We start from the raw sequence: 26043 nt of genomic DNA on the forward strand, positions 1-26043 counted from the left end.
ATACTAAGATACATGATTCTACATGAGAAATAAATAAGCACCCTGTGAAATACAGGCTTTTAAAAATAAAAAATACTCCACCTGGAAAAAAGTTCAAGCAGTTACCGCCGAACCTAAGATTCTGCGCATCGAAGAATTTAATTAATGTAGTAGAATTCTTCCCAACTAAGAGGTAATTAAATTGAATTGCAATAAACAAATTGGGTCAGTTCGTTTGAAAGACAGTTTCTTTTTTGACCTGAGTCGAAATTGTCCCCAATCAAGAAAAGTTCCTGATCAATGAATCAGCAAATTCATAATTCTTCCAGCAATTCTGAAACCCGCTTTCCGTGAAAAATCTTCAAGTTTTAAAATTCACTTTAAAGACATCAATTTGGTGCGCGAACTTCTTGCTGTAAAACATAAAATTTTGTAAAATCCGACCTTTTACTCAGTGGGGCACCAATCAATTATTCAAATCTCTAGGTTATGGACGGAATATATTTTTTGATTCTTAATTATTATTAGTATGATGTTCATAAAAGTCGACCAATCTAAAACCAAGCAATGTTGGGGACGTTCAACTTTCACTTTAGCCTACGAGGTTAAATTTGAGACTTGTACATCCATAGAAGCCACTGATCTTGCATTTTATTTTAACAAATCTATTTTTATTGCATTATATCAGGCAGTCAATTGAAGTTACGTAAATAATTTAATTAAAAACAATGTTATTTATATTTTTAAAATAAATATTTTTTTTAAAAAGGCTTTTTGGAAGTTAAGAAAGTTAAATCGTGCTCAACTGACGTATACGTATAATATGATTGGTAAAAGATTTGAAAAATGAAGCGAAGTGAAAAATATTTATTACACGCCAATTTAATACGTCATGTCTACCGCAATCTTAACTTCCTTTAACAAAGTTTTCTGGAAAATAAATCATTTTCTGCCTCAGATTTTCGCTTAACCATTTTTATCGTGAAGAAAAAGCCTTTTAAGTATATTTCACAAAAAATATGTTATAAAATTTATTAACAAGAACAAAATACCTTGAACGTAATAAAAACTCGCTGTACGGTCGAATTACTTTTTCTTTTAAAAGATGCTTTATTTCAACTGTAATTTGTGTCCTTTTATATCTTCTTTTGCAATGTTCGCGGGCCATTACTTCTAAAATATAAGGAAATAAAAACCATATTTTCCTCATCGTCCTTAAAATAATTCAGGAGAATATTATCATAATTAAAAAATTAATTAAGGAATTTTAAAATTATTATTAAAGCTTTTAGTAGCATAATTGTTATTATTTAAGTAATAAATATTATTATATTAATTCCTGGTCTTACCATTTTATCTTGCTAACCTAACCTCATTTATTTATTTAACACAAAAGCCAATTAGCCCGTTTACTTAAAGCTCTAGACAAGACTATTATCCCATCGTTCCCTATCCCCATAATAATTCACTCGTCGTTTTATTGTTTCTCTTTTCTGGAATTTCAGCATAGACGATACTTTGACCCAACACTACATGAACATCGTGATCCTGGCGGGATTCGTGATCGCTTTAATTCTCCACGGACAACAGACTGAAGCAACGTACCGCCTGGATTTTGTGTGGAAACTACAAGCGACAGGTAATCAACTAACTGGAATGGTTTTATATTCTATTCATGTGTATCGGGGTGTATAAACGCGTCGCTTGTAAAAGAGTACAGTTGTAAAATACATTAAGTTGTTTTTTTGTTAGAGTAAATGATACAATCGTGTGTGGGGTTAAAGCGAATTAATAATATTAATTCGCTATACAGGTTGTCAAAGATAAGGATGAACTGCATGCGGATTTCGGAGACGGTAGGAGATACTAGGTCGGTTAAATTTGAGAAAAGTTAAAAAAAGCGCAATTCCATTCTTAAATAAAGTTTCAATTATTTTAAAATTCCGAATACTTTTGGAGATATCCGAAAAAAAACAAAATTTGGCAAAATGGTTTTCATTTTTTACTAGCTCTATTTTAACAGATACCGAAAGCCCTTTTTTATTGCCACTTTTTGTGCTTTACAATTTGATGTATAAATAGTTTAAATCCATCGTTTTATTCTGAGTTTTCATTATCAACTTAAATTTGTTATGTGAACCGAAAAAAAACTACTTTTCTCAGTAGGAAAGCCCATTTAATTACAATTACAATATATCACACAATATTAAAAAAAAGTTTTATGGTCAAAAAGTCACTTTTTATGAAAATTTGTTGTTTGTGTCATAGTAGGCCATGAAAGAGTATTCAAGACATTTAGCGCTTACCCTTATTAAAAAAGAGCAATAAAGGATTAAAGCATTTTAACATTTGCTCTTAGCTTTTACTATAACAAAGATTTAATGCTAATAACGGCCATACTTAGTATAAGTTACCTCTTTTTAATATGACTTATTTATATTAATACAGAATTGGCCAGTATGCCCTGCACAAGTAGGCACTAGAAAAACAATTTTCACTCATTGCGACGAGATAAACAAATTAATGTCAAACATTTTTCTTGAGATTTATTGTGTTGAGCACTTTTATATAATGAATTTAATAGTGTTTTCTCAATTAATTTGTTTTTGTTATTTATTGATTTAGGCTAGTATAATTTTCCAAGTGTAGTTTATAATTTAGTTTGTTAAGTATCGTTTTTTTTTAAATATTTTTGCTATGGAACGAGGATTTTCACACGAGGAAAAGCTGGACATGGTGAAATATTATATCTTGTGTCAGAAAAATTGTGATTCCGGTGCAAACATGTTTAAAAATAAGTATCCTGAGAGAAACCTGGTCATTCTATATTAAGAAGACTGCTTCAAAATCTCAACAAATAACAACAGTCCAGTCAGTTGTTGAAGATGCTACAACATCAATAAGAAAAATAGAAAAAAATACAGGAGTGCCAAAATCAACGCTTCATTTTGTTAAAAAAAAACAAATACAAGCGTTTTAAGTATCAAGTTAGTCGAGATCTCAGACCCGAGGATGATACTCGACGGCTGACATTTTGTGAATGGTACACCAGAGAAAGTCAAGAAGACGTTAATTTTTCCTTCAAGGTAATATGGTCAGATGAAAGTATGGTTACAAAAAATTAAATTTTTAATCGTTTTAATTCCCATTATTGGTCACAAGAAAACCCACGAGAAAAAAAAGAATCCAGACACTAACATTGAATTGGTTTTAATATTTGGCTAGGCATTTTAGGTACAAACATATTAGGGCCATTTATTTATTACCGTTCGCTGACATCTAATCGTCACCTACTAACTTTGCTTCAAAATGATTTAGAAGAGCAACTAGACAGCCTTCCACTTGGAATAATTAGAGATTATTGGTTTTAACAAGATGGGCCTGCTCATAATTCCAGAGAAGTATGAGAGTATTTAAATTAATTTATTTAAATTAAAAAATTCATAGTAGGTCCCTAGCGACGTACGATGATGTGCAGTGGGGTCCACGAATGGCAGTTTTAATGCCTTTGGACCAACATAAAATATATGTAAATATATTTTATGTATATGGGCGAAATTTTAAGAGTGAAGAGGAAGTTCAAGTATTAGTGATCGAAGCTATTAATAGCATAACCCCTGATATGCTTATAAACGTACTAAACTCAACTATTAGACGAGCTTATCTATGTATGGAAACTAGTGGACAAATATTTGAACTTATGTTATTAATGTTTTTTTTGTAATTTAATTTGTTAAAGTTATAATTTAATTAATTAAAAACTAACGCTATTTCAAAAAAAACTTTCGAAGACGAACCTTTAATGAAATAAAGGCTGAGAGCAAATGTCAAAATGCTTTAGTTAACTAACTAACTCCCTAATCCTTGCTTTTTTTTTTAATATGGGTAAGCGCTAAATGTTTTTTTAATGCTCCTTCATGGCGCACTATGATACAAACAACAAATGTTCATAATAAGTGACTTTTAGAGCGTAAAACATTTTTAAATAGTATGTGTGATACATCGTTGTAATTTTCATTAAATAGACTAGATAGATAGTTTTTTCGGTTCATATAAAAAATAAAATTTGATAATGATAACTCAGAGACGAAACGTCGGATTTAAACTATCTATACATTAAATTGTAACGCACAAAAACGTCGCAACGAAAAAGTGCATTCGGTTTTTTGGTATCTGTTAACTATTTAACAGCTGGTAAAAAAGAAAAACCATCAAATTCAAATTTCGTTTTTTTTTTCGGACATCTCCGGAAGTAATTGGAATTTTAAAATGTTTGAAACTGTATTTAATTAATGGAGTTCAATTGTGGCACAATTTTATGGATCGAGTTGCGCTTGTTTTTGTAAACTTTTCTCTAATTTAACCGACTGCGTATCCCTTACCGTTTTCGAGATCCCCATGCAATTCATCCTTATAATCATCCTGTATACAGGGTCTTAATTTGAAAACTTCCCAGCCCTATTATCTCGAAACGGGATAGGTTTTTATAAAATAGCTAGGTCATGCCAATTTTATTATCGAGAGGGAACAATTTTTATGTAGAAATCACTTTGCCCCATCAATCACAATAGGGGTTGAGTGATACCTCGTTTACAAGAACATTTTATTCTCTACATTTTGGCACCTCAGCACTTTATTTTATCCTATTAAAATAATTAGGAATCCTGAATGCAAAATTTCGAATAACAACATTGTTATATTGGTCACTCACTACACCATTTTGGGTATTTAAATTTACTTAAATAAAATTACTTACAAGATTTTATTAACACTGTAAAAATAATAAATACTTAAAAATTAACGTAACACCCCATAAAAAAATATCTAACGGCGTTAAGTTTGATGTCCTAGCAGACCATTTTATCGGTCCCCTTCTATGAATCCATTGATTAGGGAATCTGTTATTCAACCACTCGCACTGGCCAAAAATAATGCGGCGGAGCTCCATCTTGCTGAAAGTGTAGTTCGTTTTCTTGCGAAATGTTACCATCCACTTGATTTTCCAGTTCAGTTATATCTAGAGGATCAATAATATCTTCACGTAGGTGACAACGGTTCTATAACAGCATTTGAGAGAATACGCGCCAACGTTAGTTTTTTGTGGCCACTGTGTAGCACAATTTCAAAAAATGTGGGGATTGTCATCACTTTAGTATTGGCAATTCTGTTTATTAACATGGCCGTTTAGGAAAAAGATACATTCACCACTGAAGCAAACGTTGGTTACCAAAATTTCATGAGTGATTATTAAGGTGTATTATAATCTTGTACGGATCATATTAATCTAACTTTTATGCTTTTCGTACAGTTTCATGTGATATTCCAGTTAGAAGGGCTACATTAAGTACGGAGATAATTGGTGGTTCTGCAACGAATGTTCCCAAAATCTCAACTTGATCATCTTCATTTAAAACACGCAGATTTGCCCTTTTTTTGCTCCCAACTGAACCCGTTTCAGTAAATTTTGCTACTAACTTCAAAATGTATCTGTAACTTACATTAAAATTAGGATTTCTGTTAATAAAAACTTCTGCCGTTTTTCTTGCGTATTATCGAAATAAATTTTAACTGATTTAAATACCTAGTGACATTGGCTGATAAGTTGAACTGAAAGTTCACTAAATAATATCTTAAATAATTTCGGATCATATCATCCAAACTCTATTGAAACGAATTCCATTCCAAACGAAAATAATCAAAAAAGAATAAAAATGTAAATGTTTATCTTTCATGACCAAAAGAATTTATCGGATTGATAAATAATTTCAGTGATAAATACACCTGTTTTCTTTAAGGTCATGTCAAAAAACGGTAAGTCAATAGATTAGTAAAATGATAAATTGATTTATTGAAACAATTTACTAAAAAAGTATTAAACATACTATTGAAAGAAAGAAAGAAAGAAAATGTGCTATATTACGTAAGACAAAACAAAATCTTGTGTACAAGCATCCTAAAAACTAAAAAATTCCAAATTTACTTGAAATTTCAAATTTCAAACAAACATAACATCTAAATCATTTTACCATAAAATTTACACACATTATCAAAATTAATTATAACAAAACAGATTGAAAAAATAAAAAAAAGCATCTTTTTGATAAATTTGATTAAAAAATAAGTAAAGCTGTCAGTAAAACAGAATTTAGAGGAAGTAAATTAAAATATTTAATAGGAAACAAAACTAAAATGATGTCAGAGCACAGGTCAAAAGGTATCATTAAAAAAATCGTCAAGGCTATAATATGCCCTGGATAATAAAAGTGATTTTAATTTGTTCTTAAATTTCTCAACTTCTAAAATTTGTCTGATACATAGAGGAACATGGTTGTAAATTTTTTTGCTAAGGTATATAAGTGAGTTCTTGGTGAGGCAGAATGTAGGGATTGGTAAGGGAAAATCGTTAACCTGGCGAGTCATATGACCAGTGTTAGAGGGAGGTTTAGGACATTTATGAATAAGAGTAGCTGTTTCTAAGATAAAAAGAGAAAAAAGAGTTAGGATTTTTTGAGATACAAAGAGAGGTTTACAAGAATCTCTTAACCCAGCGGAACATAGGTATCTAACTGCCTTTTTTTGAATCCCCTCCCAGCTCATGCCCCGCCATTATTACTGCAAAGCATCCAGAGGATAATTTTGATGCAAGATTTAGGATATGATCTTCGAAGCGAAGGCGACCATTAATGGTTATACCAAGGAACTTACAGCTTTCTTTGTATTGTAAGGGAGAGTTTTCACTAAACATAAGGCCCTGAACGTCACACTTAAATCCCATAATAAAGGTTTTGCCCATATTAAATACAAGCCTGTTTGCAGCATACCACTCCGATAAAATTTTAATATCCTTAAAAACCTGGGCTATAACATTATAAGAATCTCTATGATTCCATAAAATGGTGGTATCATCAGCAAACTGAACCACTTTGCCCTGCAGTTTTAATGAACCCAAATCATTTACACAGAGCAAAAATAATAGCGGTCCTAATACTGAACCCTAAGGTACTCCAGTATCAAGGGATCTGGAATCGGATAAACATCCAGATACTGAAACTCTTTGGGTACGATTAGACAGATAGGATTCCAGCCATTGCAATGCCACACCTCTGAAGCCATAATTATTGAGCTTAGACAGCAGTATTCCATGATCTACACAATCAAATGCCTTGGATAAATCGCAAAACATTGCCGCCGCGGACTCTCCAGAATTTAAGGACACATAGACACTCTCCAAAAAGCCAAAAACAGCGTCATGAGTCCCTTTTCTCGTTTGAAATCCAAACTGATTTGCAGATAAAATGCAATTATGTTGCACAAAAGACAAAATTCTGATTTTTTCAACTTTTTCAACTAACTTGGAGAGGGTAGATAATATAGAAATTGGACGGAAATTACAAGGCTCGCTCAAATCTCCACCCGTATAAAGAGGGATAACCACTGCCTCTTTCAAACATGCTGGAAAGATGCCATTATGAAATTTGAATTGAAATTGAAATCTATAATAAAACATATAAAAAATACCTTTTTAATATCGCTAGGCTTTAAAGCTAAGGAGTATGCGACAAAACTTAAAGATGCTTAGGAAAAAATCTATAAATGGCTTATAAAAAAGTAGCAATGATTTATGAAAACCTCATTCTAGTTATATTAAAAATAACTGAGTTACAATTTGACTCATTGCATGGCGAATATCCATTGTGTTAAATTATAATTTTATAAAAACTGACTCAAATAGTAACAGCGAGATACGCGGGACGTTAACGATAGTGATTTTTTAATACATTTATGTGTATTCTCACTGTTAGGTATTAGTCTCTTATTATTCAGAACGCAAAGTGGTTCTAGCGCAGAAATATTGAACAACAATATGTAGATATAGAATATCTGCACTGAGTGAAAACCGTTATAAATATTTTTAATTTTAGTTTAGTATGCTACGAATGGAACACATTGACATGTTATTTATGCATATAAACCTACATACTATGTTCGGAAATCTACCTTACAGGGTGTTTAAGATTTGATTAGAAAAGGGACATTTTAAATCGAAATAGAAGTTATACAGGAGGTTCCAAAAAACTTATTATTTACGGACCTTTTATAACGAATTACTTTCTTTTTGTAGCCGTGGTGTACAGGATGGAAACGAACACACAGGGATCCTTTTCGCTAGGGAAACACACCACAGTTTTTTAAGCGGAAGTAGCAAGTAGCAAACAAACGAGAAGCATTGGAAGGTAACGGAGGGACTTACATCTACTCTCATAGTCAAGCTGCGACCCAGAAACCCAGGGACAGCTCAGCGCTAGTCCAGAAATGCAGAGACGCATTGAAAATTCTTGCACACAGGGAATTGAGGCTGAGGTGGGTCCCAAGACACCAGGGTGTCGAGGGCAATGAGTGGGCCGGCGAACTGGCTAGACAAGGTTCCGTTAGCCCCTTCGTAGTTCCTGAATCTTCGTCTCAGTAAAAAACAAATCTCCCAGGAACAGGACAGAAAAATTTAGACAGGCCAAGGAAATAATACCAGACCATAAAGGCTCTAAAGACTGCTAGCAAAGACCCGACAGAGTATCAAAGACTTGGTGGCAAACCTGACTGGGCACAACTGTGTAAACAGGCATCTACACTTTCTTGGTATAAGAGAAAGCCCGCTCTGTCCGAATTGTGGTATAGGGGAAGCAACTTCATACCATATATTGGATATCTGTGATAGGTGGAGTCGCCTAAGAAGGAAAACTTTCAGAGCAACGACACTCCAACGGGAAGATCTTAATGATCTGGCCTGGGACAACGTGCAAGCCTTTATTAAAAGGACCGGCCGACTCAGTGAAGACCGCGCATTGGCAGTCAGTACTCGCCGAGCTCTAGCTTCCCCACCCTTACTTCTACTACTACTACTACTACTCTCTTTGTAACAAAAATATAGGATAGTTTAGTAAATATAGAATTTTTATTGAATAAAACGTACCTGTAACTTCTAAGCAATTCGTTTTTTTTTTTAGATTTGGCGTAAAAAGGACTACCAGATCAAGAAAATAAGCTGATATGCAATTAATTGATTACATGCCGTTAAAACTATTATCTTTACCTCTTCTAAATGTTGATAACGCACATCTTTATAAATAATACTTTTAATGTGACCGCACAGAAAAAGTCGTTTGGTGAAATGTCCGGAGACCTGGCTGGCCAATTAGTAGTGTAATTTAGCGCAATTACGCGTCCATTAAATACGTTTTGAAGATATTCCCTGACATGATGCGAATTGTGCGCAGAATAGTAAACCATTTGAAAACAAATTTCATTTTTAGGTGCAACTTCTTCCAATGCTGGTCTAATTTGATTTTTAAAAGTTCCAAAAATACGTCTTCTCCCAAATATTTTTTCAAAAAAAAAGTCCAATAATTTTATGACCAACAATACCCGCCCAAACATTTACCTTTTGATGGTACTGAGTCCTTGTATGAATATATCTGTGTTCGTTTTCTTTACTCCAGTAACGAATATTTTGAACTTTCAAATGAAACAATATTTCAGAATCTGAATTATTTGTTCCAGCTCTACCATCATTTTTGTTTTGCTCTGAGCATTTGCATTTACTAATTACTGTACCGTTAGTCTCAAACTTATTAAAAATATTCTGCACTGTTGTTTTACTTGGAAAATGCCTATTAGGGAAATTAACAGAGAGGATTTCAGAGAATTTTCGAGAAATATTCCTAATGTAGTACCACTTATTTATAGTTATTTTCTTCTAATTACTGTAATAATTATTCATACTTACCATTAAATAAATAGATGACAACACTTTGACATAATATTTTGATAATTTGGCTGGTGGTTTCATATTTTAGTTTTTCTCAAATAAATTCTAAATCGTTTATTAGAACGTAATGAAATTTGGTATGGTGGTTTATCTTACTCGCACCTTTAGAAAAGTCTTATATAGTTTTTCTGTAAAATATACAGAGAAGCCAATATTTGTAAGAATCATAATTTTTATGGGATTTCCTATGGTCAATTTGGCAATGCACCACCGGGTATGTTATGTTTTTTAATTCTTGATAGTTTTCTAGTTTTTTTAGTAGTTCTTATAATTTTTTTTAATTAAGCAGATATAGATACAACTTTTTAGTTATGGGTGTTTTCGTAATACTCATAATCGTTTTCAAGGAATTTTTAAAGCAATATTATGTAAAAAAACTGTAAAAAATGAGAAACAACTTCTACCTTAAAAAGTAAATAAGCAAAACGTCCACCTTGCGGCAAAATACACATATGTAGTCAATATGTTATTATTGCATTTATTGCAAATGTCCATTATCCGATTTCTTAAGTCATTCACATCTACTATAGGAGTTTTTAAACAAGTCCATGAGATGATGTTAATGAAAAATCTAGATTGTTCCTAAATATACAGGATTTTCCAAAATTATATCGCAGTTCTTTACCAGCCGAATCTGAGCCTAAATATAAGACAAAAACTATGTAATGTCGAATAAGTGCTTACTTTAATTTACAGTGTGGTTTATCAAGTATATTGAAAATGGTTTACTTATAAGTCTTGGTGGTATTTTCGAACCACCTGTACAAAATTATTCTAAATTTAACGCATATGCTTCTGTTCTATTATTATAAGTAAATAGATAAAATAATATAGTTATTTAGGCGAGCCTAGGGTTAATCAACTTAACCTAGAATTACAAGAACACAAAAAAACATTATAAGTTATATAGATAGCAATTATTAAAACATGTAGATAATATGAAAACCTTAAGATAAAATTTGTTTGAGTTAGAAAATAAGCAATGACAAAGAACAAAAATATATATATTTCGTCTGTAAATTATATAGAGATTTTCCGTAATATGAGGAAATGCAACTTTGATTTTATCTTATAGCCAGCAAGAGACATGCGCTTAAGCGAATTCAGATGTTTAATATACACTGAAATGGCAATAAAAAGAAAACATCCGTGAAATAAGGTTAAGTAAATACGAGGAGCCGATAATTTATTTATATATTTTAGATTAACGTCATTCACATCTATTCGAAATCAGAATTTTTTACGAAGATAGAAGAAGCAGGGGAGAAGGTACCAAAGATTTGATGCATAAAAACAGCCAACTGATGAAAAAAAGATTTTCTATACACAATCATCCAAAAGTACAATTTTTCTTTGAAACTATCATATTTTCTTAAGTTAAAAATAAATCTACAGCACTGATTTTAAAGGTTCTGCAAATGATACAAAGTAATTTTATCTAAACAAGGAACATAAAAAATGTTGAAGTAGTTCATAAAAGGTAAAGTACTAAATACTCGCATAATTTCTTCCCTACTTTGTAATTAATAATAATTTTATTAGCGTACAATTATTTGAGCGCAAAATAGGATTTTTGAATTACGTCAGAAATGTGCATTTTTAATTTTAAGTTATATTCAAAAATTACATCAAGATTTTATTTTTAACTGGGTTCCCCATAAATGATTGTAAATTATGCAAAACGATTTTTTCCTTATTTTTTCAAGAGTAGCACATTACAGAATACTTGCTACGACAAGTTTAATGAATTGTTATCGAATCCATAATAGGCCAATTTTGGTAAAAGTAGGCTGTGATCCAACGTATTGAAAGCTTTAAAAAAGTCAAGCGATACGAGCGTTTTTGTATTACCCTCTACCCACAGCCTCAATAATTTATTAGGTAACTTTTAACAAAACTATGCTGCTCTCGGAAGCCAGACTGACCTTGCGGAATTATGGTAATTGCGATAAAAAAAAATTATAAATATGTGGTTGAATAAACTTTTCTCTAAAATTTTTGAAATTACTGGAATAATGGATATAGGTCTGAGATCGCTTTGTCGAGTGCTTTAGACTACTGATTTTAGCTAGAGACATTGTAAGAGAAGTCTTTCAAACACCAAGAGAAAAACCTCTTTCAAAACAGCAATTTAGAGTTAAATGTGAGTTAAATGAGCAAGATGGTGAATACAATGTTGGAGCATATTCGCTAAGATACAGTTATTATTGGCATTAGATTAAATGTCTAAAGCCTTTTTTGAAATTTTTGTTCCAGTGGCTAAAAGAAATGAAAACTTGAAATCAGGATTAAATTTAATATTAAAAAAACATTCAATTAATAATCTTAATAATTTATCTTCATTTTAATAACTTGAACTTTAAGGTGATCACCTGCATTACCCGTATTTTATATCAACATATCTAATTAAACAATATACACCGAAAATGTGTTTCTTTGATAACTTAAAAACATTTAAATACAGACTTATATTATTGCAAAACTCTGAATTGACCATAGAATAGAAAAATGTAATAACGATTAGAGTGTTTAAAAAAAGGCAACATTTATAGCATCGTTTAAGTCTGTTATGCAATTGATTTTTTATTAGGAGTTTTAAATTCTTTAAGCTAAAATACATCGATTGGCTGAGTGAATTTCTTCTATAATAAAAAGGAAACTCACAAACTATAAAACAAAGGTAAGAACACAAAGTCACGGTCTCATCAAATCCATATAATGTTTTAAAAGCTACACGTGTTTCGCTCCTATCGGAGCATCATCAGGCCTAGACCTACACAAATCACATTACAACATGGATATAATGTGATCTGTGTAGGTCTAGGCCTGATCATGCTCCGATAAAAGCGAAACACGTATAGCTTTTAAAAAATTATATGGATTTGATGAGACCGTGACTTTGTGTTCTTACCTTTGTTTTGTTTTCGTTTGGTCTCTTAGAGAAAAATGGATGATACGTTTCTACTCATAAACTAGGCCTTTTACACTTTATTCTCGTATATGGAATACAATTATTAATTTTCGATATACATTTACTTTTTAGGTTTTATGGAAAACTCACAAAAAAATACAGAAAGCATACATTTTAAAAAATATCCCATTAACCAAAACTCTCAAAAGTCTTAAATGATTTTTAATTTTGGAAATTCTTCTGTTTTTAAAAGAATGGTTATAGACCCCATATCAATGCATCATTTACAAATTTGATCCTGATTGACCAAATCAGATGCGATTCCCGTATTACATTTTATATACACCGTTTTTGGACACATCTCTTTGAACAGTTCGGCAATATCTAGTAAAAAGTAAATTTTCTAGAATTTTTCTAAATTAAATTTACCAAAATAATGTTCATTTTTCTCCGATATGATGAAACAAAATTGAGTACTAATAAAAGATATATATTTTAAAAAAGGATACATATTTAAAAATAAATATTTAGAGTTATCTAGAAGATTAAGTAGTTTTGTTAAATATTATAGTTTTTCTTTATTAATTGGTACCAGCAAAACATATCTAAGCAAGAATTTTTAATCATGGACTAAAAAATTAGGTAATTAAGTATATTATAATCACTATAAATTAATTTTTCTTCACATTTTATGAAATATTGTATAAAAATACGAAGAAAAAATATTCACTGTTCACATTCACCACGAGTGGTAAATTTTTATTTAATAAATCGTAACTCGTATTTTTAGAAAACAATTTCATTAAACACAAAACTAATACTTGAAATACTTGAGGCTATTTACTTGATACACGGGGCAAAGCTTAATGTTACTGCACCAGGTTCACTAGATGGCTCCTGTTTCATATCTCATATTTATATACATTTTAATTTATAATTTTCGCGGGTTTTGAACTTTATGTCCACTTTCACGTTATTTTTTCTATATTTTTTACAATGAAAAAATACCTATAACAAGTACAATGATAGCCCTATAGTTGGAATCTCTGGTCTTAAATCACGAAAAAACAATAACCAAAACTATTTATTTTTAATCTCAACACGTGTTATAATTTTTGAATATTGTCAAGTTTTTGTATGCATTTAATTTTTAATTGGTGCTAACTGGTCGTACTATTTTTAAATTATCTATGCCTATAAAATGACTAGTATTTGAAACATATTCAAAAGGCTGCATATGTTTGTTTCTGATATTTTTCAACTTGACATTTTAACATTACCATATTTCATATGAGCTACTTGTTCTTTAAATGTGACAATTGATCTTTTTGTTTGCCCTATGTATCTTGTGGTACTCGTTACAATTAATCTCATGGATCCCCGACTTTTCATTGGTCTTGATTTTATTTTTTGGGTTTCCTGAAAGGTTTCCTAACTTGGTCAAATTTTGATAGACTATTCTTAGAACTAAACACTTAAAAACCAAATCAAAGCATTTTGCCAAGTTAGGATTATGTGGTATTGTAACGAAAGTTTGGTTATTTTCGTTTTTTTAAAATATAGTAGTTATTAAGATTAACTATAAATATTCTTGTCAATTGCTATTCAATGATTTGAATTAGAAGTAGTATTTTGTTGGAAAATTGGTCAATTTCTAAAGAAAATTATTTGTTTCTGACCAACGTTTCGAATAATATTGAATTAACCTTCAGGGCTCTACAATAATAATATGGATGGAGAAATTTTGCATATTGCATCTGACTGCAAATGCATAGGAGTTTTACCTTTCTTGTTGCTAAATAACGTACCCTAACTACATCGATAAACCTTTAATATACGGGATCTTAATGTATGCTTGGTTCGTAGCTCTAGTGACGGATGTGTAGTTGGGTAACTATATAGTACCTTATTAGGAAGGTGGCTAATAGTTTTCTTCAGAAATTGACCAATTTAGACACAAAACACTAGTTCTAATTAACTTTAAACTTATATTTTATAATCAGCTTATCAATAAGCCTATCGTCATAATCATTGTCCTAGTATTGTTTTTATTGTTTCTTTTTCTTTATTCAAACTGTTACTTAGAGGACATAAGAGTAAACGATTTATTTAGAAATGCATACTAGCCATTTTATGTTGAAAACAATGATTAATGTCACTAGCTACTAAATTTAATGGATGAGAAATAGTTATTAAGTTATTCTACAAAACAATTAATATTGCATTTGCTTTTGTCGAAAACGGCAAACTCGTCGAAAGTATTGGAATGTATTTTTTGCATTTAAGTCGAAACGGTTGATGAAGAGGTCTGTGAGAAAGAGAGACAGGCAATGGCAAAATTACCCATGGCTGTATAATCAAGTTGTACATAATACGAATTCTTGTATTTAAAAACGTTTTGTGGGAAACCAAGTTTTGTTAATTTAATTATTTGTCATATATTATCTAAAATATTACTTGCCAAAAATTGAGTCAGATATTTTAGAATTTCTGGTAGAGAAATACTTGAAAACAAAGTAGAAACGTCGTTAAAATTAAATTATTAACTTTTGAAATAAATTCTTAACTTCTTGAAACTTGGCTGAAAAATATTCATAAGGTAATTTTAATATCTCAAATTGCTTTTAGTGGAAACAATCATTCATTTTATTGCCAGGCTTATGAATTGTTGGTAAACAATATAATTTTAAATTTGTTGGGTTTGACAGTTGTAACTTCAATTTATCTGAAGAGGAAACAAGGTTTTTTTCATTCATTTCATGCTTCTTAACCCGCTAAATCATTCGTGACAAAAGGTTCTTAGTAATCTTTTTATACGGGCCATTTTCAATAAGATCATCAACTCGTTTAAAATATTCTGCTTTGTTTAAAATAACTTTATTTCCTTTGGCTGCTTTTAGATAGAAACAATCTTTTCCTCTTAATCTTATAATAATATTAGAATTTGAGGTGTTTTTCAATTTTGTAAGATTGCTTGGGATTTAGTTGAAATCGTTTCTCTAGCATATTGCCTTAATGTAAAAATCGAGACGTTTCCCGTACGTGCAATTTTTCTACAAATTTTCATTTAAAATGTATTGTGCTATCTTGTAGCTCCCAAATATAAATTTTCAACTAGCTTTGTAATAAAATTGTCTGGATTTTTACCATTGATTTTATGGCTATCAAAACGTGTTTTTTTAATAAAAGAGTCTAAAAGGGTTTTGTTTTGTACATTCGAGAATAAAGATTATAAGGTTTGGGCTTGGTAGACCGCGTTTCTTTATTTAGTATTAAATATTAACTATTAAAAAACAGTAATATATGCTTTAAAAATATAATAATAAAGTAAATAAAATAATAATAAAATATATAATAAAGTTTTAATGCATCGTATTACTTTAATATCCTGCTAACAACAAAATATTAGAGTAATACATGCGTTTGTAATAAAACGACTGCAGTATTTTGTGATTTTTGGTTTGTGTGAATTTTTAAGTCTTTAAGAATTTCTACCCTTTTGGGACTATTACACTATAACAGTTTATTATTATCCTCAACAGCTATAGGCAATTTAAAATATGCGTTAGATGCACATAAAGCAAAACTGTATACACTGCATGAGGAAAATGTGAGGAATATCTATCTTAAGCCCAGACATAACCAACCATGACGTTTGCTCCATCAGATGCAAAAACATTTTATTGCAAATATGTTGTGCTTCTTTCTTTTTAATTAAAGTTAAAAATGCGTTAGAATGCGTTGGCAAATTACATTTTTAACTATGGCAGTAGTCTCTGTTCAACATTTCATATTTTGTGCAATTTCGGAATAGGGATATACCTTGGAAATAAGTGATGGAAAATGTTCTAGTATTCGAAAAGGCAAATTATGTGCCACTATAAATGCTAAAATATAGCACTCTAATTTTTTTCTAGTTGTTTCCAAACTGGATATGCTTTTTGGTCTGATAAAAGAAATAAAAAAAAAGAGTTTGCTATTTCTTTATGGCTTTGCGTTTTTTTGGTGCGCTTCGCTATCCTGTATTATTATAATTAAAAAAAAAAATGCAAAGACGGTTATGGAACTTGAAGTGTGGCTGCTACCATTTAGATGTCGCTTCATGATTCAATCTCGCAATAAACTGTAATTATTCGTAATAATTATTATTCTATAATGTTTCTCTACTTTTTTTGTAAATTAATTTGAAAGTATGGGTTAAAGTTTTAACGGTAGATATTAATAGCTTTGCAGTAGGGCGATAGCTATAGCATGAAAATGGTAGATCTACCGCAAAAACGGTAGACCTGGCACCGCTGACTGGGGCTCCCTGACTATTCTCTGTAGATTCAGAAGGAGGCATCTGGCATCCTACGTAGGCTTGAAAGGTAGTGAGGTATGGAATCATCTGCCATGGTAACGTGGGCTTTCGATAAAAATATCTTCCGGAGATATTCCGCAAAGGAGGAATTGGGTATTATTAGCCGAAAGGCCTTATTAGAAGATCGGGCCGCCTAGAATATAAGACGGTGAATGATAGTGGTCGAGGATAGTGATGAAGGTTAAGGAAGTTGGTGGAAGATGCTGGTCATGCTCTGTCATTACTACTAATAATTTTAAAAATTTATTGCATTACAAGCTGTAATATTTACCTATTATTATTAAATTGACATACAATAAAATCTAGAATAATAATAAATTTTAATTTGCTGTATCTATGTTATTCTAAAAAAAATAATTAATTTTCTCCCTCTCTATTGTTTATCTTACATTAATGCACTCTAGTGGAAATTTTCATGAAAATCCCCAAATTATACTTCTAACAAACCCACTAATCTACTCACCTATCTACTCTCGGGATAAACACAGAAAATAGACTTCATTAATTACACTACAGCATAATAAATTACTCTATCTGGTATATGTGTATAATGCATGCGTTGAATGCATTTTGCAATATAAGTAAAAAAATGGTGTCCTGGATGTTTTAAACATTTAAGTTTGATTATAAAAAAAATTGGTTATACCCATTTTTCTACACAAATTAAGTATATTGCATCACAGAGTGACTTAAAATGTCAATATATTAGGATCAAAAATTAAATAAAAAACGCTGAAAACAGTTTCTATAAAACAAAGAGGGAACAGAAATAAACATATTATCACACTCTTATTCGAACCCCTTTAACAGGGTGAGATGCATCCCTAAAATCTTAAATAGAAGCGTTCCAATGATACCATGCTGTTTATCAACGAAAACAATAAATGAAAACACATTTTTACAATTTTTGGTATTATTTAATTAAATTACGAGACAGTTTTACCACTAACCAAAACTTTATTGATTTCTCCAAGGCTTTTGATTGTGTAAACCATAACATCTTAATTGAAAAATTGAATCACTATGGGTTCAGAGGAACGCCCCTTGAGTGGTTTACGATAGGATACGACGAAGTCTTCTTGCAAACCAATAGAATGTGGGGTACCTCAAGGTTCAGTCCTGGGCCCTATTTTGTTTCTGATCTTTATAAATGACATGGCCAATCTTAACATCAGTGGCAAAATCTGTCTTTTTGCTGACGATACTAGCTTTACATGGAGCAATCCGGATGCTAGGGCACTACATGCTACTATTTCTAATGACTTAATTACCATTAAATTGTGGTGCGATTCTAATCTTATGTACCTAAATGTCTCAAAAACTAAAGTCTTATCATATAAAACTACTATTCAACCCTTTGTACTTAACAACACCAGTTTGGACGTCGTTGAATCTGTGAAGTTCTTGGGACTTAATGTTGACTACTCCCTAAAATGGGACTTGCATATTGATGCCTTATATAAAAAATTAAGTTCAGCATGTTTTGCCTTAAGATCAGTTTCCAGGGAATTAAGTTTTCAAACATCAAAAACAGTTTATTATGCCCTTTTTGAGTCACATCTACGTTACGCCCTTCCATTCTGGAGCACATGCGGTGTGACTCAATTTGAGCGCATCTTTAAACTCCAAAAGAGAGCAGTTCGGTATCTGCTTGGACTTAATAGCAGAGCTCACTGTCATAAATCTTTAAAAAATGCAAGATACTTACTCTTCCCTCTTTATTCATATTGGAATCTATCTGCTTAGTACGCAAACATCAGTCAGAAATGCCAAGTAGGCCATCTCACAATTATTCACTTCGCAATGCAGTGCATGATCTGCAAACTTTCCAAAAACAGTTATCTGCAAACCCCTCGGTCCGAGTTAGTAAAAAGCTCTATTCTATACAGAGCCAAAAAGATGCATAATCACTTGCCTTTGAAAATTAAATCAATTACTTCTTTTCCTCGATTTCATAATACTTTGAAGACGTACTTTCTGGAAAAAGCCTTGTATGCAGTGGAGGATATTTTTCTAGGATAAGTTTTTGGGTATCATACACACACTTTTTTTTTAAATCTTAAAATAGAGAATATATTAGTTTTTGTTTTTGATATTTTTATTTTATACATCATTATGTATATTGACCAGGTACATTGTTTTTGTACAGTTTTGCATGTATTTATTTTGTTTGTATATTTATTTTTATTTTGTGTATTTTGTTTTGTTTTTATATGTTTTTTGTATTAGCTTTGTCTACAAATTTTTGTAATTTTTTGACAATAAAGCATATGATTGATTGATTGATTGATTTATTTTATGCTCGACACGTGTTTCACTAACTTAGCACCTTCGAGAGAAGATCAAAACTAAACCAAACCTATTTATAAGTGACCTTATATAGCAAAGATGAAACTAATAGAGCGGAAAATGCAATGAAGCATGGCCGAGTCAATCTTAAACACTAACTAAATTATTTTTAATTAACTAAATTGACTATAAGGGACTGGACCTTTATCTCTGTTAAGAATATTTTTTTGAATATTGCTAAACTTTTGTATGCATCTAATTTTCTATCCTTGTTAACTGGTTTAAGTAATTTTAAGTTGTCTATCCCTACAAAGTGGCCATTGAAAACATTTTCAGCCACACTTGACTTTTTAAATTTTCCATATTTCACATAAGCTATATGTTCTTAAAAGATTTTTTAACTTGGCCGAATTTTGATAGACCATTCTTAGACCTAAGTCTTTGAAAACCCTATCAAAACCTCTCGTTAAGAAAGGATTAAGTATATGATGTTGAAACGAAAAGTTACTTATTTTCATCTCTTTGAAATGTGGTAGAGTTTTTAAGATTAACTTCTTTGCAAATAGCAGGGTTCGTCGGAGCTTAGAAGTAGGAATAAAACACTATTAGTTTAGTACGACGTTTTCTTTTTAAAAGATAAGATTTGAAAGAAAAAAAATGATAAAAAAAACTAACTATTTACCATAAGAATCAGTGGTAATCCAAAAAACGTAAAAAAAAAGATACATTACTAATTTTTTATTTGAATAACATTTACTTCACACAAATAGACACTGATAAATAAATTACAACAATTTAACAAAACGTACTCTTGCTTGCTGTGACAAACTAATAAAAGAGAATACCTATATCTATGCGATGGTCACAGCAGCCGGTAGTAAAAAAAACATAAAGCAAAAATAAACAAACAAGGTAAAAACCACGGGTTCCGTAGGCCTATTGTTGTGGCACTTTAACCCACTACTATGGTCGAAGACCACACGTCAACGACGGTTCTCAAGAGGTGACAGAAAATAGACAATCTCGATCTCATCACGACACGCCAAGCGTGCAACCAGTTTATTCTTTATTTGTAATTGAACTAATATAACATTTAAAAAAAAACAGTTAAAATTAGTGTAATTATAATAATACAGTCCACTACATACGTTCACCTATAAATCAATTTATTTTTACGTCATATTTAATTATTTAAGAGTTATTGATTAACTATGATCAAAAAGTAAATAAGTATAATGTATAATAGTTTTATTGAAATACCTTGCATAAGGCTTAGTTTTAACAAATTTTGTTTTTTTTTTGAAGATTTTAACTTACATATACTTTATATTATTATTTTTTTATTAATTACAAGTATAAGTAAATTAAAGCGAATTTTAATCAGTCAGAAAAAACTTAATTTTTGATATCGTAATTTCTTATGTTAACAACTAAACCAATAGTTACCCTTTTGTATTACTCAAGTTACCCCCATCTTAGATATTGATTTATAATGCAATTTATATAATACACAAAAAAACACATATATTTTCGTTTTCAGAGGAAAAAGAAGATATGGAACATCTGGAAGCCTACAATAGAAAGTTATTGGCAAATATTTTGCCGGTCCATGTAGCCGAACATTTTCTCAATACGGAAAAGAGTAATGACGTAAGTAAATTTGCAATTTTAAGATTGAGAAAAAAAAGTAATTTATTTCAAATATTTGTTAGGTATAATAGCTAAACAAGGGATTTAGGCAACACAACCTTTTTGTTTTTAAAAATACATTATTTCTTAATCTATATAAATATATGGTACAAAAATTAACGTCCCTCCAGTAGATGTAGAAGTGAAGTATAGCGAGTTAAGGACAGAAATCAAACCTCAAGATTTGAAATTAGCCGACGTTTCGACGTTTATTTACGTCTTTTTCTATATAGTATATCAATAATTCTTGAGTTTGTACCCAAAAAAAATATTGATAAGAGATTTAATTGACTTTAGATACATTTATAGAGTTTATTCCAGAATATATAAGTAAGCTTTAAGAACAATAATAATAATAATAATAATAATAATAATAATAATAATAATAATAATAATCTTTATTTAGCATAAATAGCTACATACAAAAATAAAAATACATATAATATTAATAATAATGTTCATAAACATAATTCAACAACATATTTAGTCAGCAGGAGTGCCATATAAGTAAGCAATAAATATATCAAATGCGGGGTATCCCGCACGCAACAACACTTGCAACGCCCTGGTTTTACCAGGAACAGCAGCATTCCGGTTAATCCAAGGGATACCGCATTATTCCGGTCCGTCTAAACGCTGCCCCGTCGGCGACCCAAGTACCCCGCCACCGAAACTGGTTCAGAAGTTATTAAAAAATACCACATACATAACCCAAAAGCGCTCTCACTAACTTTACAATATTATTATTAATTAATTAATTATTAATATAACATTATAAATTAATCAATATAGGCTTATTGTATAAAAATATAATATACATATGCAGTTGAGGTTAATATTAATATATGGATCAAAATTTGCAGTGCTCGCAAATAACCATAAAATGTTACGCTAATAGGTGACTCTCGGTCATGGGGTTAATTACCTATGGGCTGGTGAACTAGATCAAATATAGTGTCCTGGTTTCTTCTGAAGAGACCATGTCAAATCCCGGTTAATCCATGAATACTTTTTCAGTATCCCGGTTGTTCCATGGATACCAATCACAGCTCTTCTGCGACCCACAGTTACCTCATCATTGTTCTCATCTCACTACAACATTTATCAACACATATATTCACTGTAATAATTCAAGCCACATATTAAAATTAAACTTAAAATAAGTGTTAAACTAAAATAGTGATCCTAAACAACATACTATGAAAAATAAACAAAATGACAACAAAAAAAAACAATTAGGCAAAGGTTAAAAAAATCCCAGGACAATATATGTGCTCTAAAGAACCTTTTAAAAATATTTACAGAATTACAGCCTCTTATGCTTGTTGGTAATCTATTAAAATCTTGTAAGCCTCTCTGTAGGACAGAATTTAACATCTGGTTAGAGTTAGACCTATCGATCAGTATGAAATTGTTACAGTGTCGAGTTTGATAATGATGAACATCTCTAAAAAACTTCACCTTCTTACAAATATATGATGGTAACATATTATTTTTAACTTTATACAAAAAAACGTAAATGCTAAACATAAATTTTTGCTTAACAGACAACCTATTCAGGACGTTATGCATCATTACGATTGGTGTATATCTATTGAATTTCAAAATACTTCTCATTGTTCTGTTCTGTACAAGCTGCAACTGTTCAATTTTAAAGTTTGGTAAATTGTATAAAATTGTTGAGCAAAATTCAAGATGCGGAGCTGCAATGCTACTATACAATAATAGTTTTGTAGCCATTGACAATTGTTTTCCCACTCTTGCAATGAAACCAATTTTTGTAGGAAATTTTCTAGTTATGTAATCAGCATGTGCATAAAAATTTAAGTTACAATCTTTTCATTATTTACCACAATGTTAATATCTTTCACATTGATGTGCATTAATTTGCTCTTAGTCCCAAATAAACAAAATTTAGATGTGTTAAGACAAAGACTATTACTGCAAAGCCATTTAAATAAATTATATAAATCATTATTAAGAATTATTTGAATTTCATTTAGATCCCTCCCGATGAAATAAATTATAGTGTCGTCAGCAAAAAGCTCTATTTGACAATTACCTATAACATTAACGATGTCATTACTATATAACAGAAATAACAGGGAGCCTAAAACAGTTCCCTGAGGTACTCCATATTCGTTTATTTGTAACTCTGACACACTGTTTTTAAACTTGACTTTTTGCGACCTATTTTGTAAGTAACATTTAAACCACATTAAAACTTTATGTTTAATATTTAATAATTTATAGTCTCGAATGCTCGCTTAAAATCGAGAAACACAGCCAGAACAAAATTCCCCTTATCACACTTTCTCTTAAACCTCAGACCATGGAGGTTATTATCGGTCTAAATTCATTGTGAAAAATAATATTTTCTACTTTTGGTATAGGGATTATTGTTGACACTTTCCAAGCCTCTGGAAATACTCCGCTTGAAAGTGATTTATTTATTATATTTAAAAGTCGATTTCCAGCCACACTACATGTCACACAAAACCTTTTTTGAAATTCCATTTTCTCCGCCATTCTTCATGTTTTTCAGAATTATCTTTAATTATTCAGCTAAGAATATTTCTCTAAAATTTCAGAACTCCAGATATTAAATATAAGGAGGATTGACAAGGTGTCATAAAAGAGAGAATAGTTTGGAATACCATTGATAATATCAATAATACTATTTATAAAATATTTATTTAACTTTGTTACAATTTGTAATTCATTTGAAATTATTTGGCCATCAAATTTAATTTCGTTTGGTAATAAAATATTTTTTCTAGGAAATAACTTTTTTAGGTTTTTCCACATTTCACGCGGATTTTTTTTATTTTCATCAATAACTTCTCTAAAATATCACGGATATCAAACGTAATCCAACCTTTTTGTAAATATTTCTGTTTTAGAACAATGGTTTTATTTGAGCACATAGAATCTAATATATTTGTGATACTATCCACAAAAATATTTTCCAAAATATTCACATTCGCACTATTATTTGTCCATTCAGTATCATAAAGATAATCATGGAGTTGGTTTACATTGTAGCTCTTTATACACCTACGATTAATAATCACATCATGGTTTTCATTTATTTTCAGAGCAGGATGTACAGCCAAAATACAATGATCACTTATCTTGGGTGTTAAATAAACCTTAAATGACAAATTCGCATTTGTAGGGAAGTCAACAATTTGAGAAACATCATTTGAGTGTATGGAAGATTCGAGAATTTTTTCACCATAAACCGAAGTTTAAGCAAATCAAAATTAAAGTCTCCTACAATAATGTTGACACTTTCAAACGCACCAACCTCATCGAGATAATCATTAAAAAAGTCCACAAACTTTGCATTTTCATTTTGAGGTGAATGATATAAAACAGTACAAAGATATTTGACTCTTGATATTAAAAATTCCAGCGTGAGACACCATACATAATTTTGAACACACTGTATATATTTTAATTTATATTTGAGATCACTTCTTATTAATGCCATGACTCCTCCAGTTCTTTTATTATCTGTCAAGCATTGTTCAATATGGTGACCATCGACATTCTGCACAAACATGTGTTTCGGATATAAGCAAAAGCTGTGGCTGCCAATCACTATTTCATTAATATTATCTTTATTATTTAAGTATCCCTGGCAATTAAAATATATAACACTTGAACCTAAGATTTCAGAATCTAATTGCCATTTAATAAATTTTCCCTTTTGAATATTTTCGTTTCTTTTAAGAGTTTCAAAATTAGTTCTATTCCAAACTACATGACTAATATTAAGAGACAAGCCATATTTTTTATTCGACAACATACAATTTGAAAATTTAATAACAGTACTATTACATTCTTTACTATCATGATTTTCACTATATTTTGGACATACTTTGTTTTGTGTGCAGTCTTTACTAATATGACTATATTAACAACAATTGTAACACATAATTATGCCATATTTATCGAACACAGGACAGCGATTTCATCCTATATTCATTCTTTCTCTTTCTATAAAGTGTTTGTATTTTCATCCACCACAAATATTAAATTAAATCTATTTCTAACAATAGTTGTTCGCCATATTACCCTCATATTAAAATTTTTTAAACTATTATTTAAATCATTTTGCTTAATTACCTTTGTTATTATATCACTGTCACTATTCACATTTTCATTTTCATTTACACCTAGCACTTTAATACGTCTTTGTAAAAATTTGGGTCTATTAACACTATAGCTTTCACCAAGTTTACTTTGGATTTTCGATTGGATATTGGTAATTTCTTTTTTCGTGCCACAGTTTAAGATGAATCCACCTTTCTTTGTCGCTCTCCCCAGTGTTACTCCGATTCCGATATCTGTTGGATTTACTTTTGTCTTTAAATCTTCCTTAATTTTTTGAATATCCTTTGGAATCGCGCCCTTCTCAATAACAACTGAGACCTTACCGATGCATATGATGCTTTCTCAGACACCCGTTTTTCAACAATATTATTTTTTAATTTCATACTTTTTAAATATGCAAATTCTTCTTTAAGGCTTATATTTTCAGCCAATAGTGTATCAACTTTTTCATTAAGTGCGTTCGTTTTACTGACCAATAGCTCTAAGGTACCATTCATATGATCTATCAAGTTTTGGTCGATGCATAGATCCTCAACTCGGCTTCTTTTCCTCGATCTCTTGGGTCTGTTGCTCCTGTCAGTACACATGCTTTACATTTCCAACTTATTTTCTTTAAGTGGAATGCTCTTAGATCAACATTTTCACACTTTCCATAGAAAAACTCGTTACACTCCGTACACTCGATAATTCCCTTAATATCATTAAAACCTTGTTTAAACTTGTAACACGTAGAACGGTGACACTCGCATGATGAACCTCCGTAATGAAAGGAACTTTCTATAATTTAATAAAAAATATAAAGGCTAATTTTAGATAGCTCAAATTTTTATTTAAGAAAAAGTACTTTTGATCGATATTGATAAAATAAAC

The 26043-nt window shown here is 30.6% G+C and overlaps 1 protein-coding gene across 3 annotated transcripts in view; it reads left to right on the forward strand.

Annotated features, from left to right (window-relative positions):
* Positions 1-26043, forward strand: part of LOC126745931 (adenylate cyclase type 5) — a 652711-nt gene that overhangs the window by 565806 nt on the left and 60862 nt on the right. For all 3 annotated transcript variants that reach the window (XM_050453997.1, XM_050453996.1, XM_050453998.1), the window contains 2 exons: positions 1485-1618; positions 20903-21012. In XM_050453997.1, the coding sequence (XP_050309954.1) occupies positions 1485-1618; positions 20903-21012 (244 nt within the window). The remainder of the gene's footprint in view (positions 1-1484; positions 1619-20902; positions 21013-26043) is intronic.

This window comes from Anthonomus grandis, chromosome 16 (genome assembly GCF_022605725.1).
Source record: "Anthonomus grandis grandis chromosome 16, icAntGran1.3, whole genome shotgun sequence".
In the NCBI taxonomy this organism is placed as follows: domain Eukaryota; kingdom Metazoa; phylum Arthropoda; class Insecta; order Coleoptera; family Curculionidae; genus Anthonomus; species Anthonomus grandis.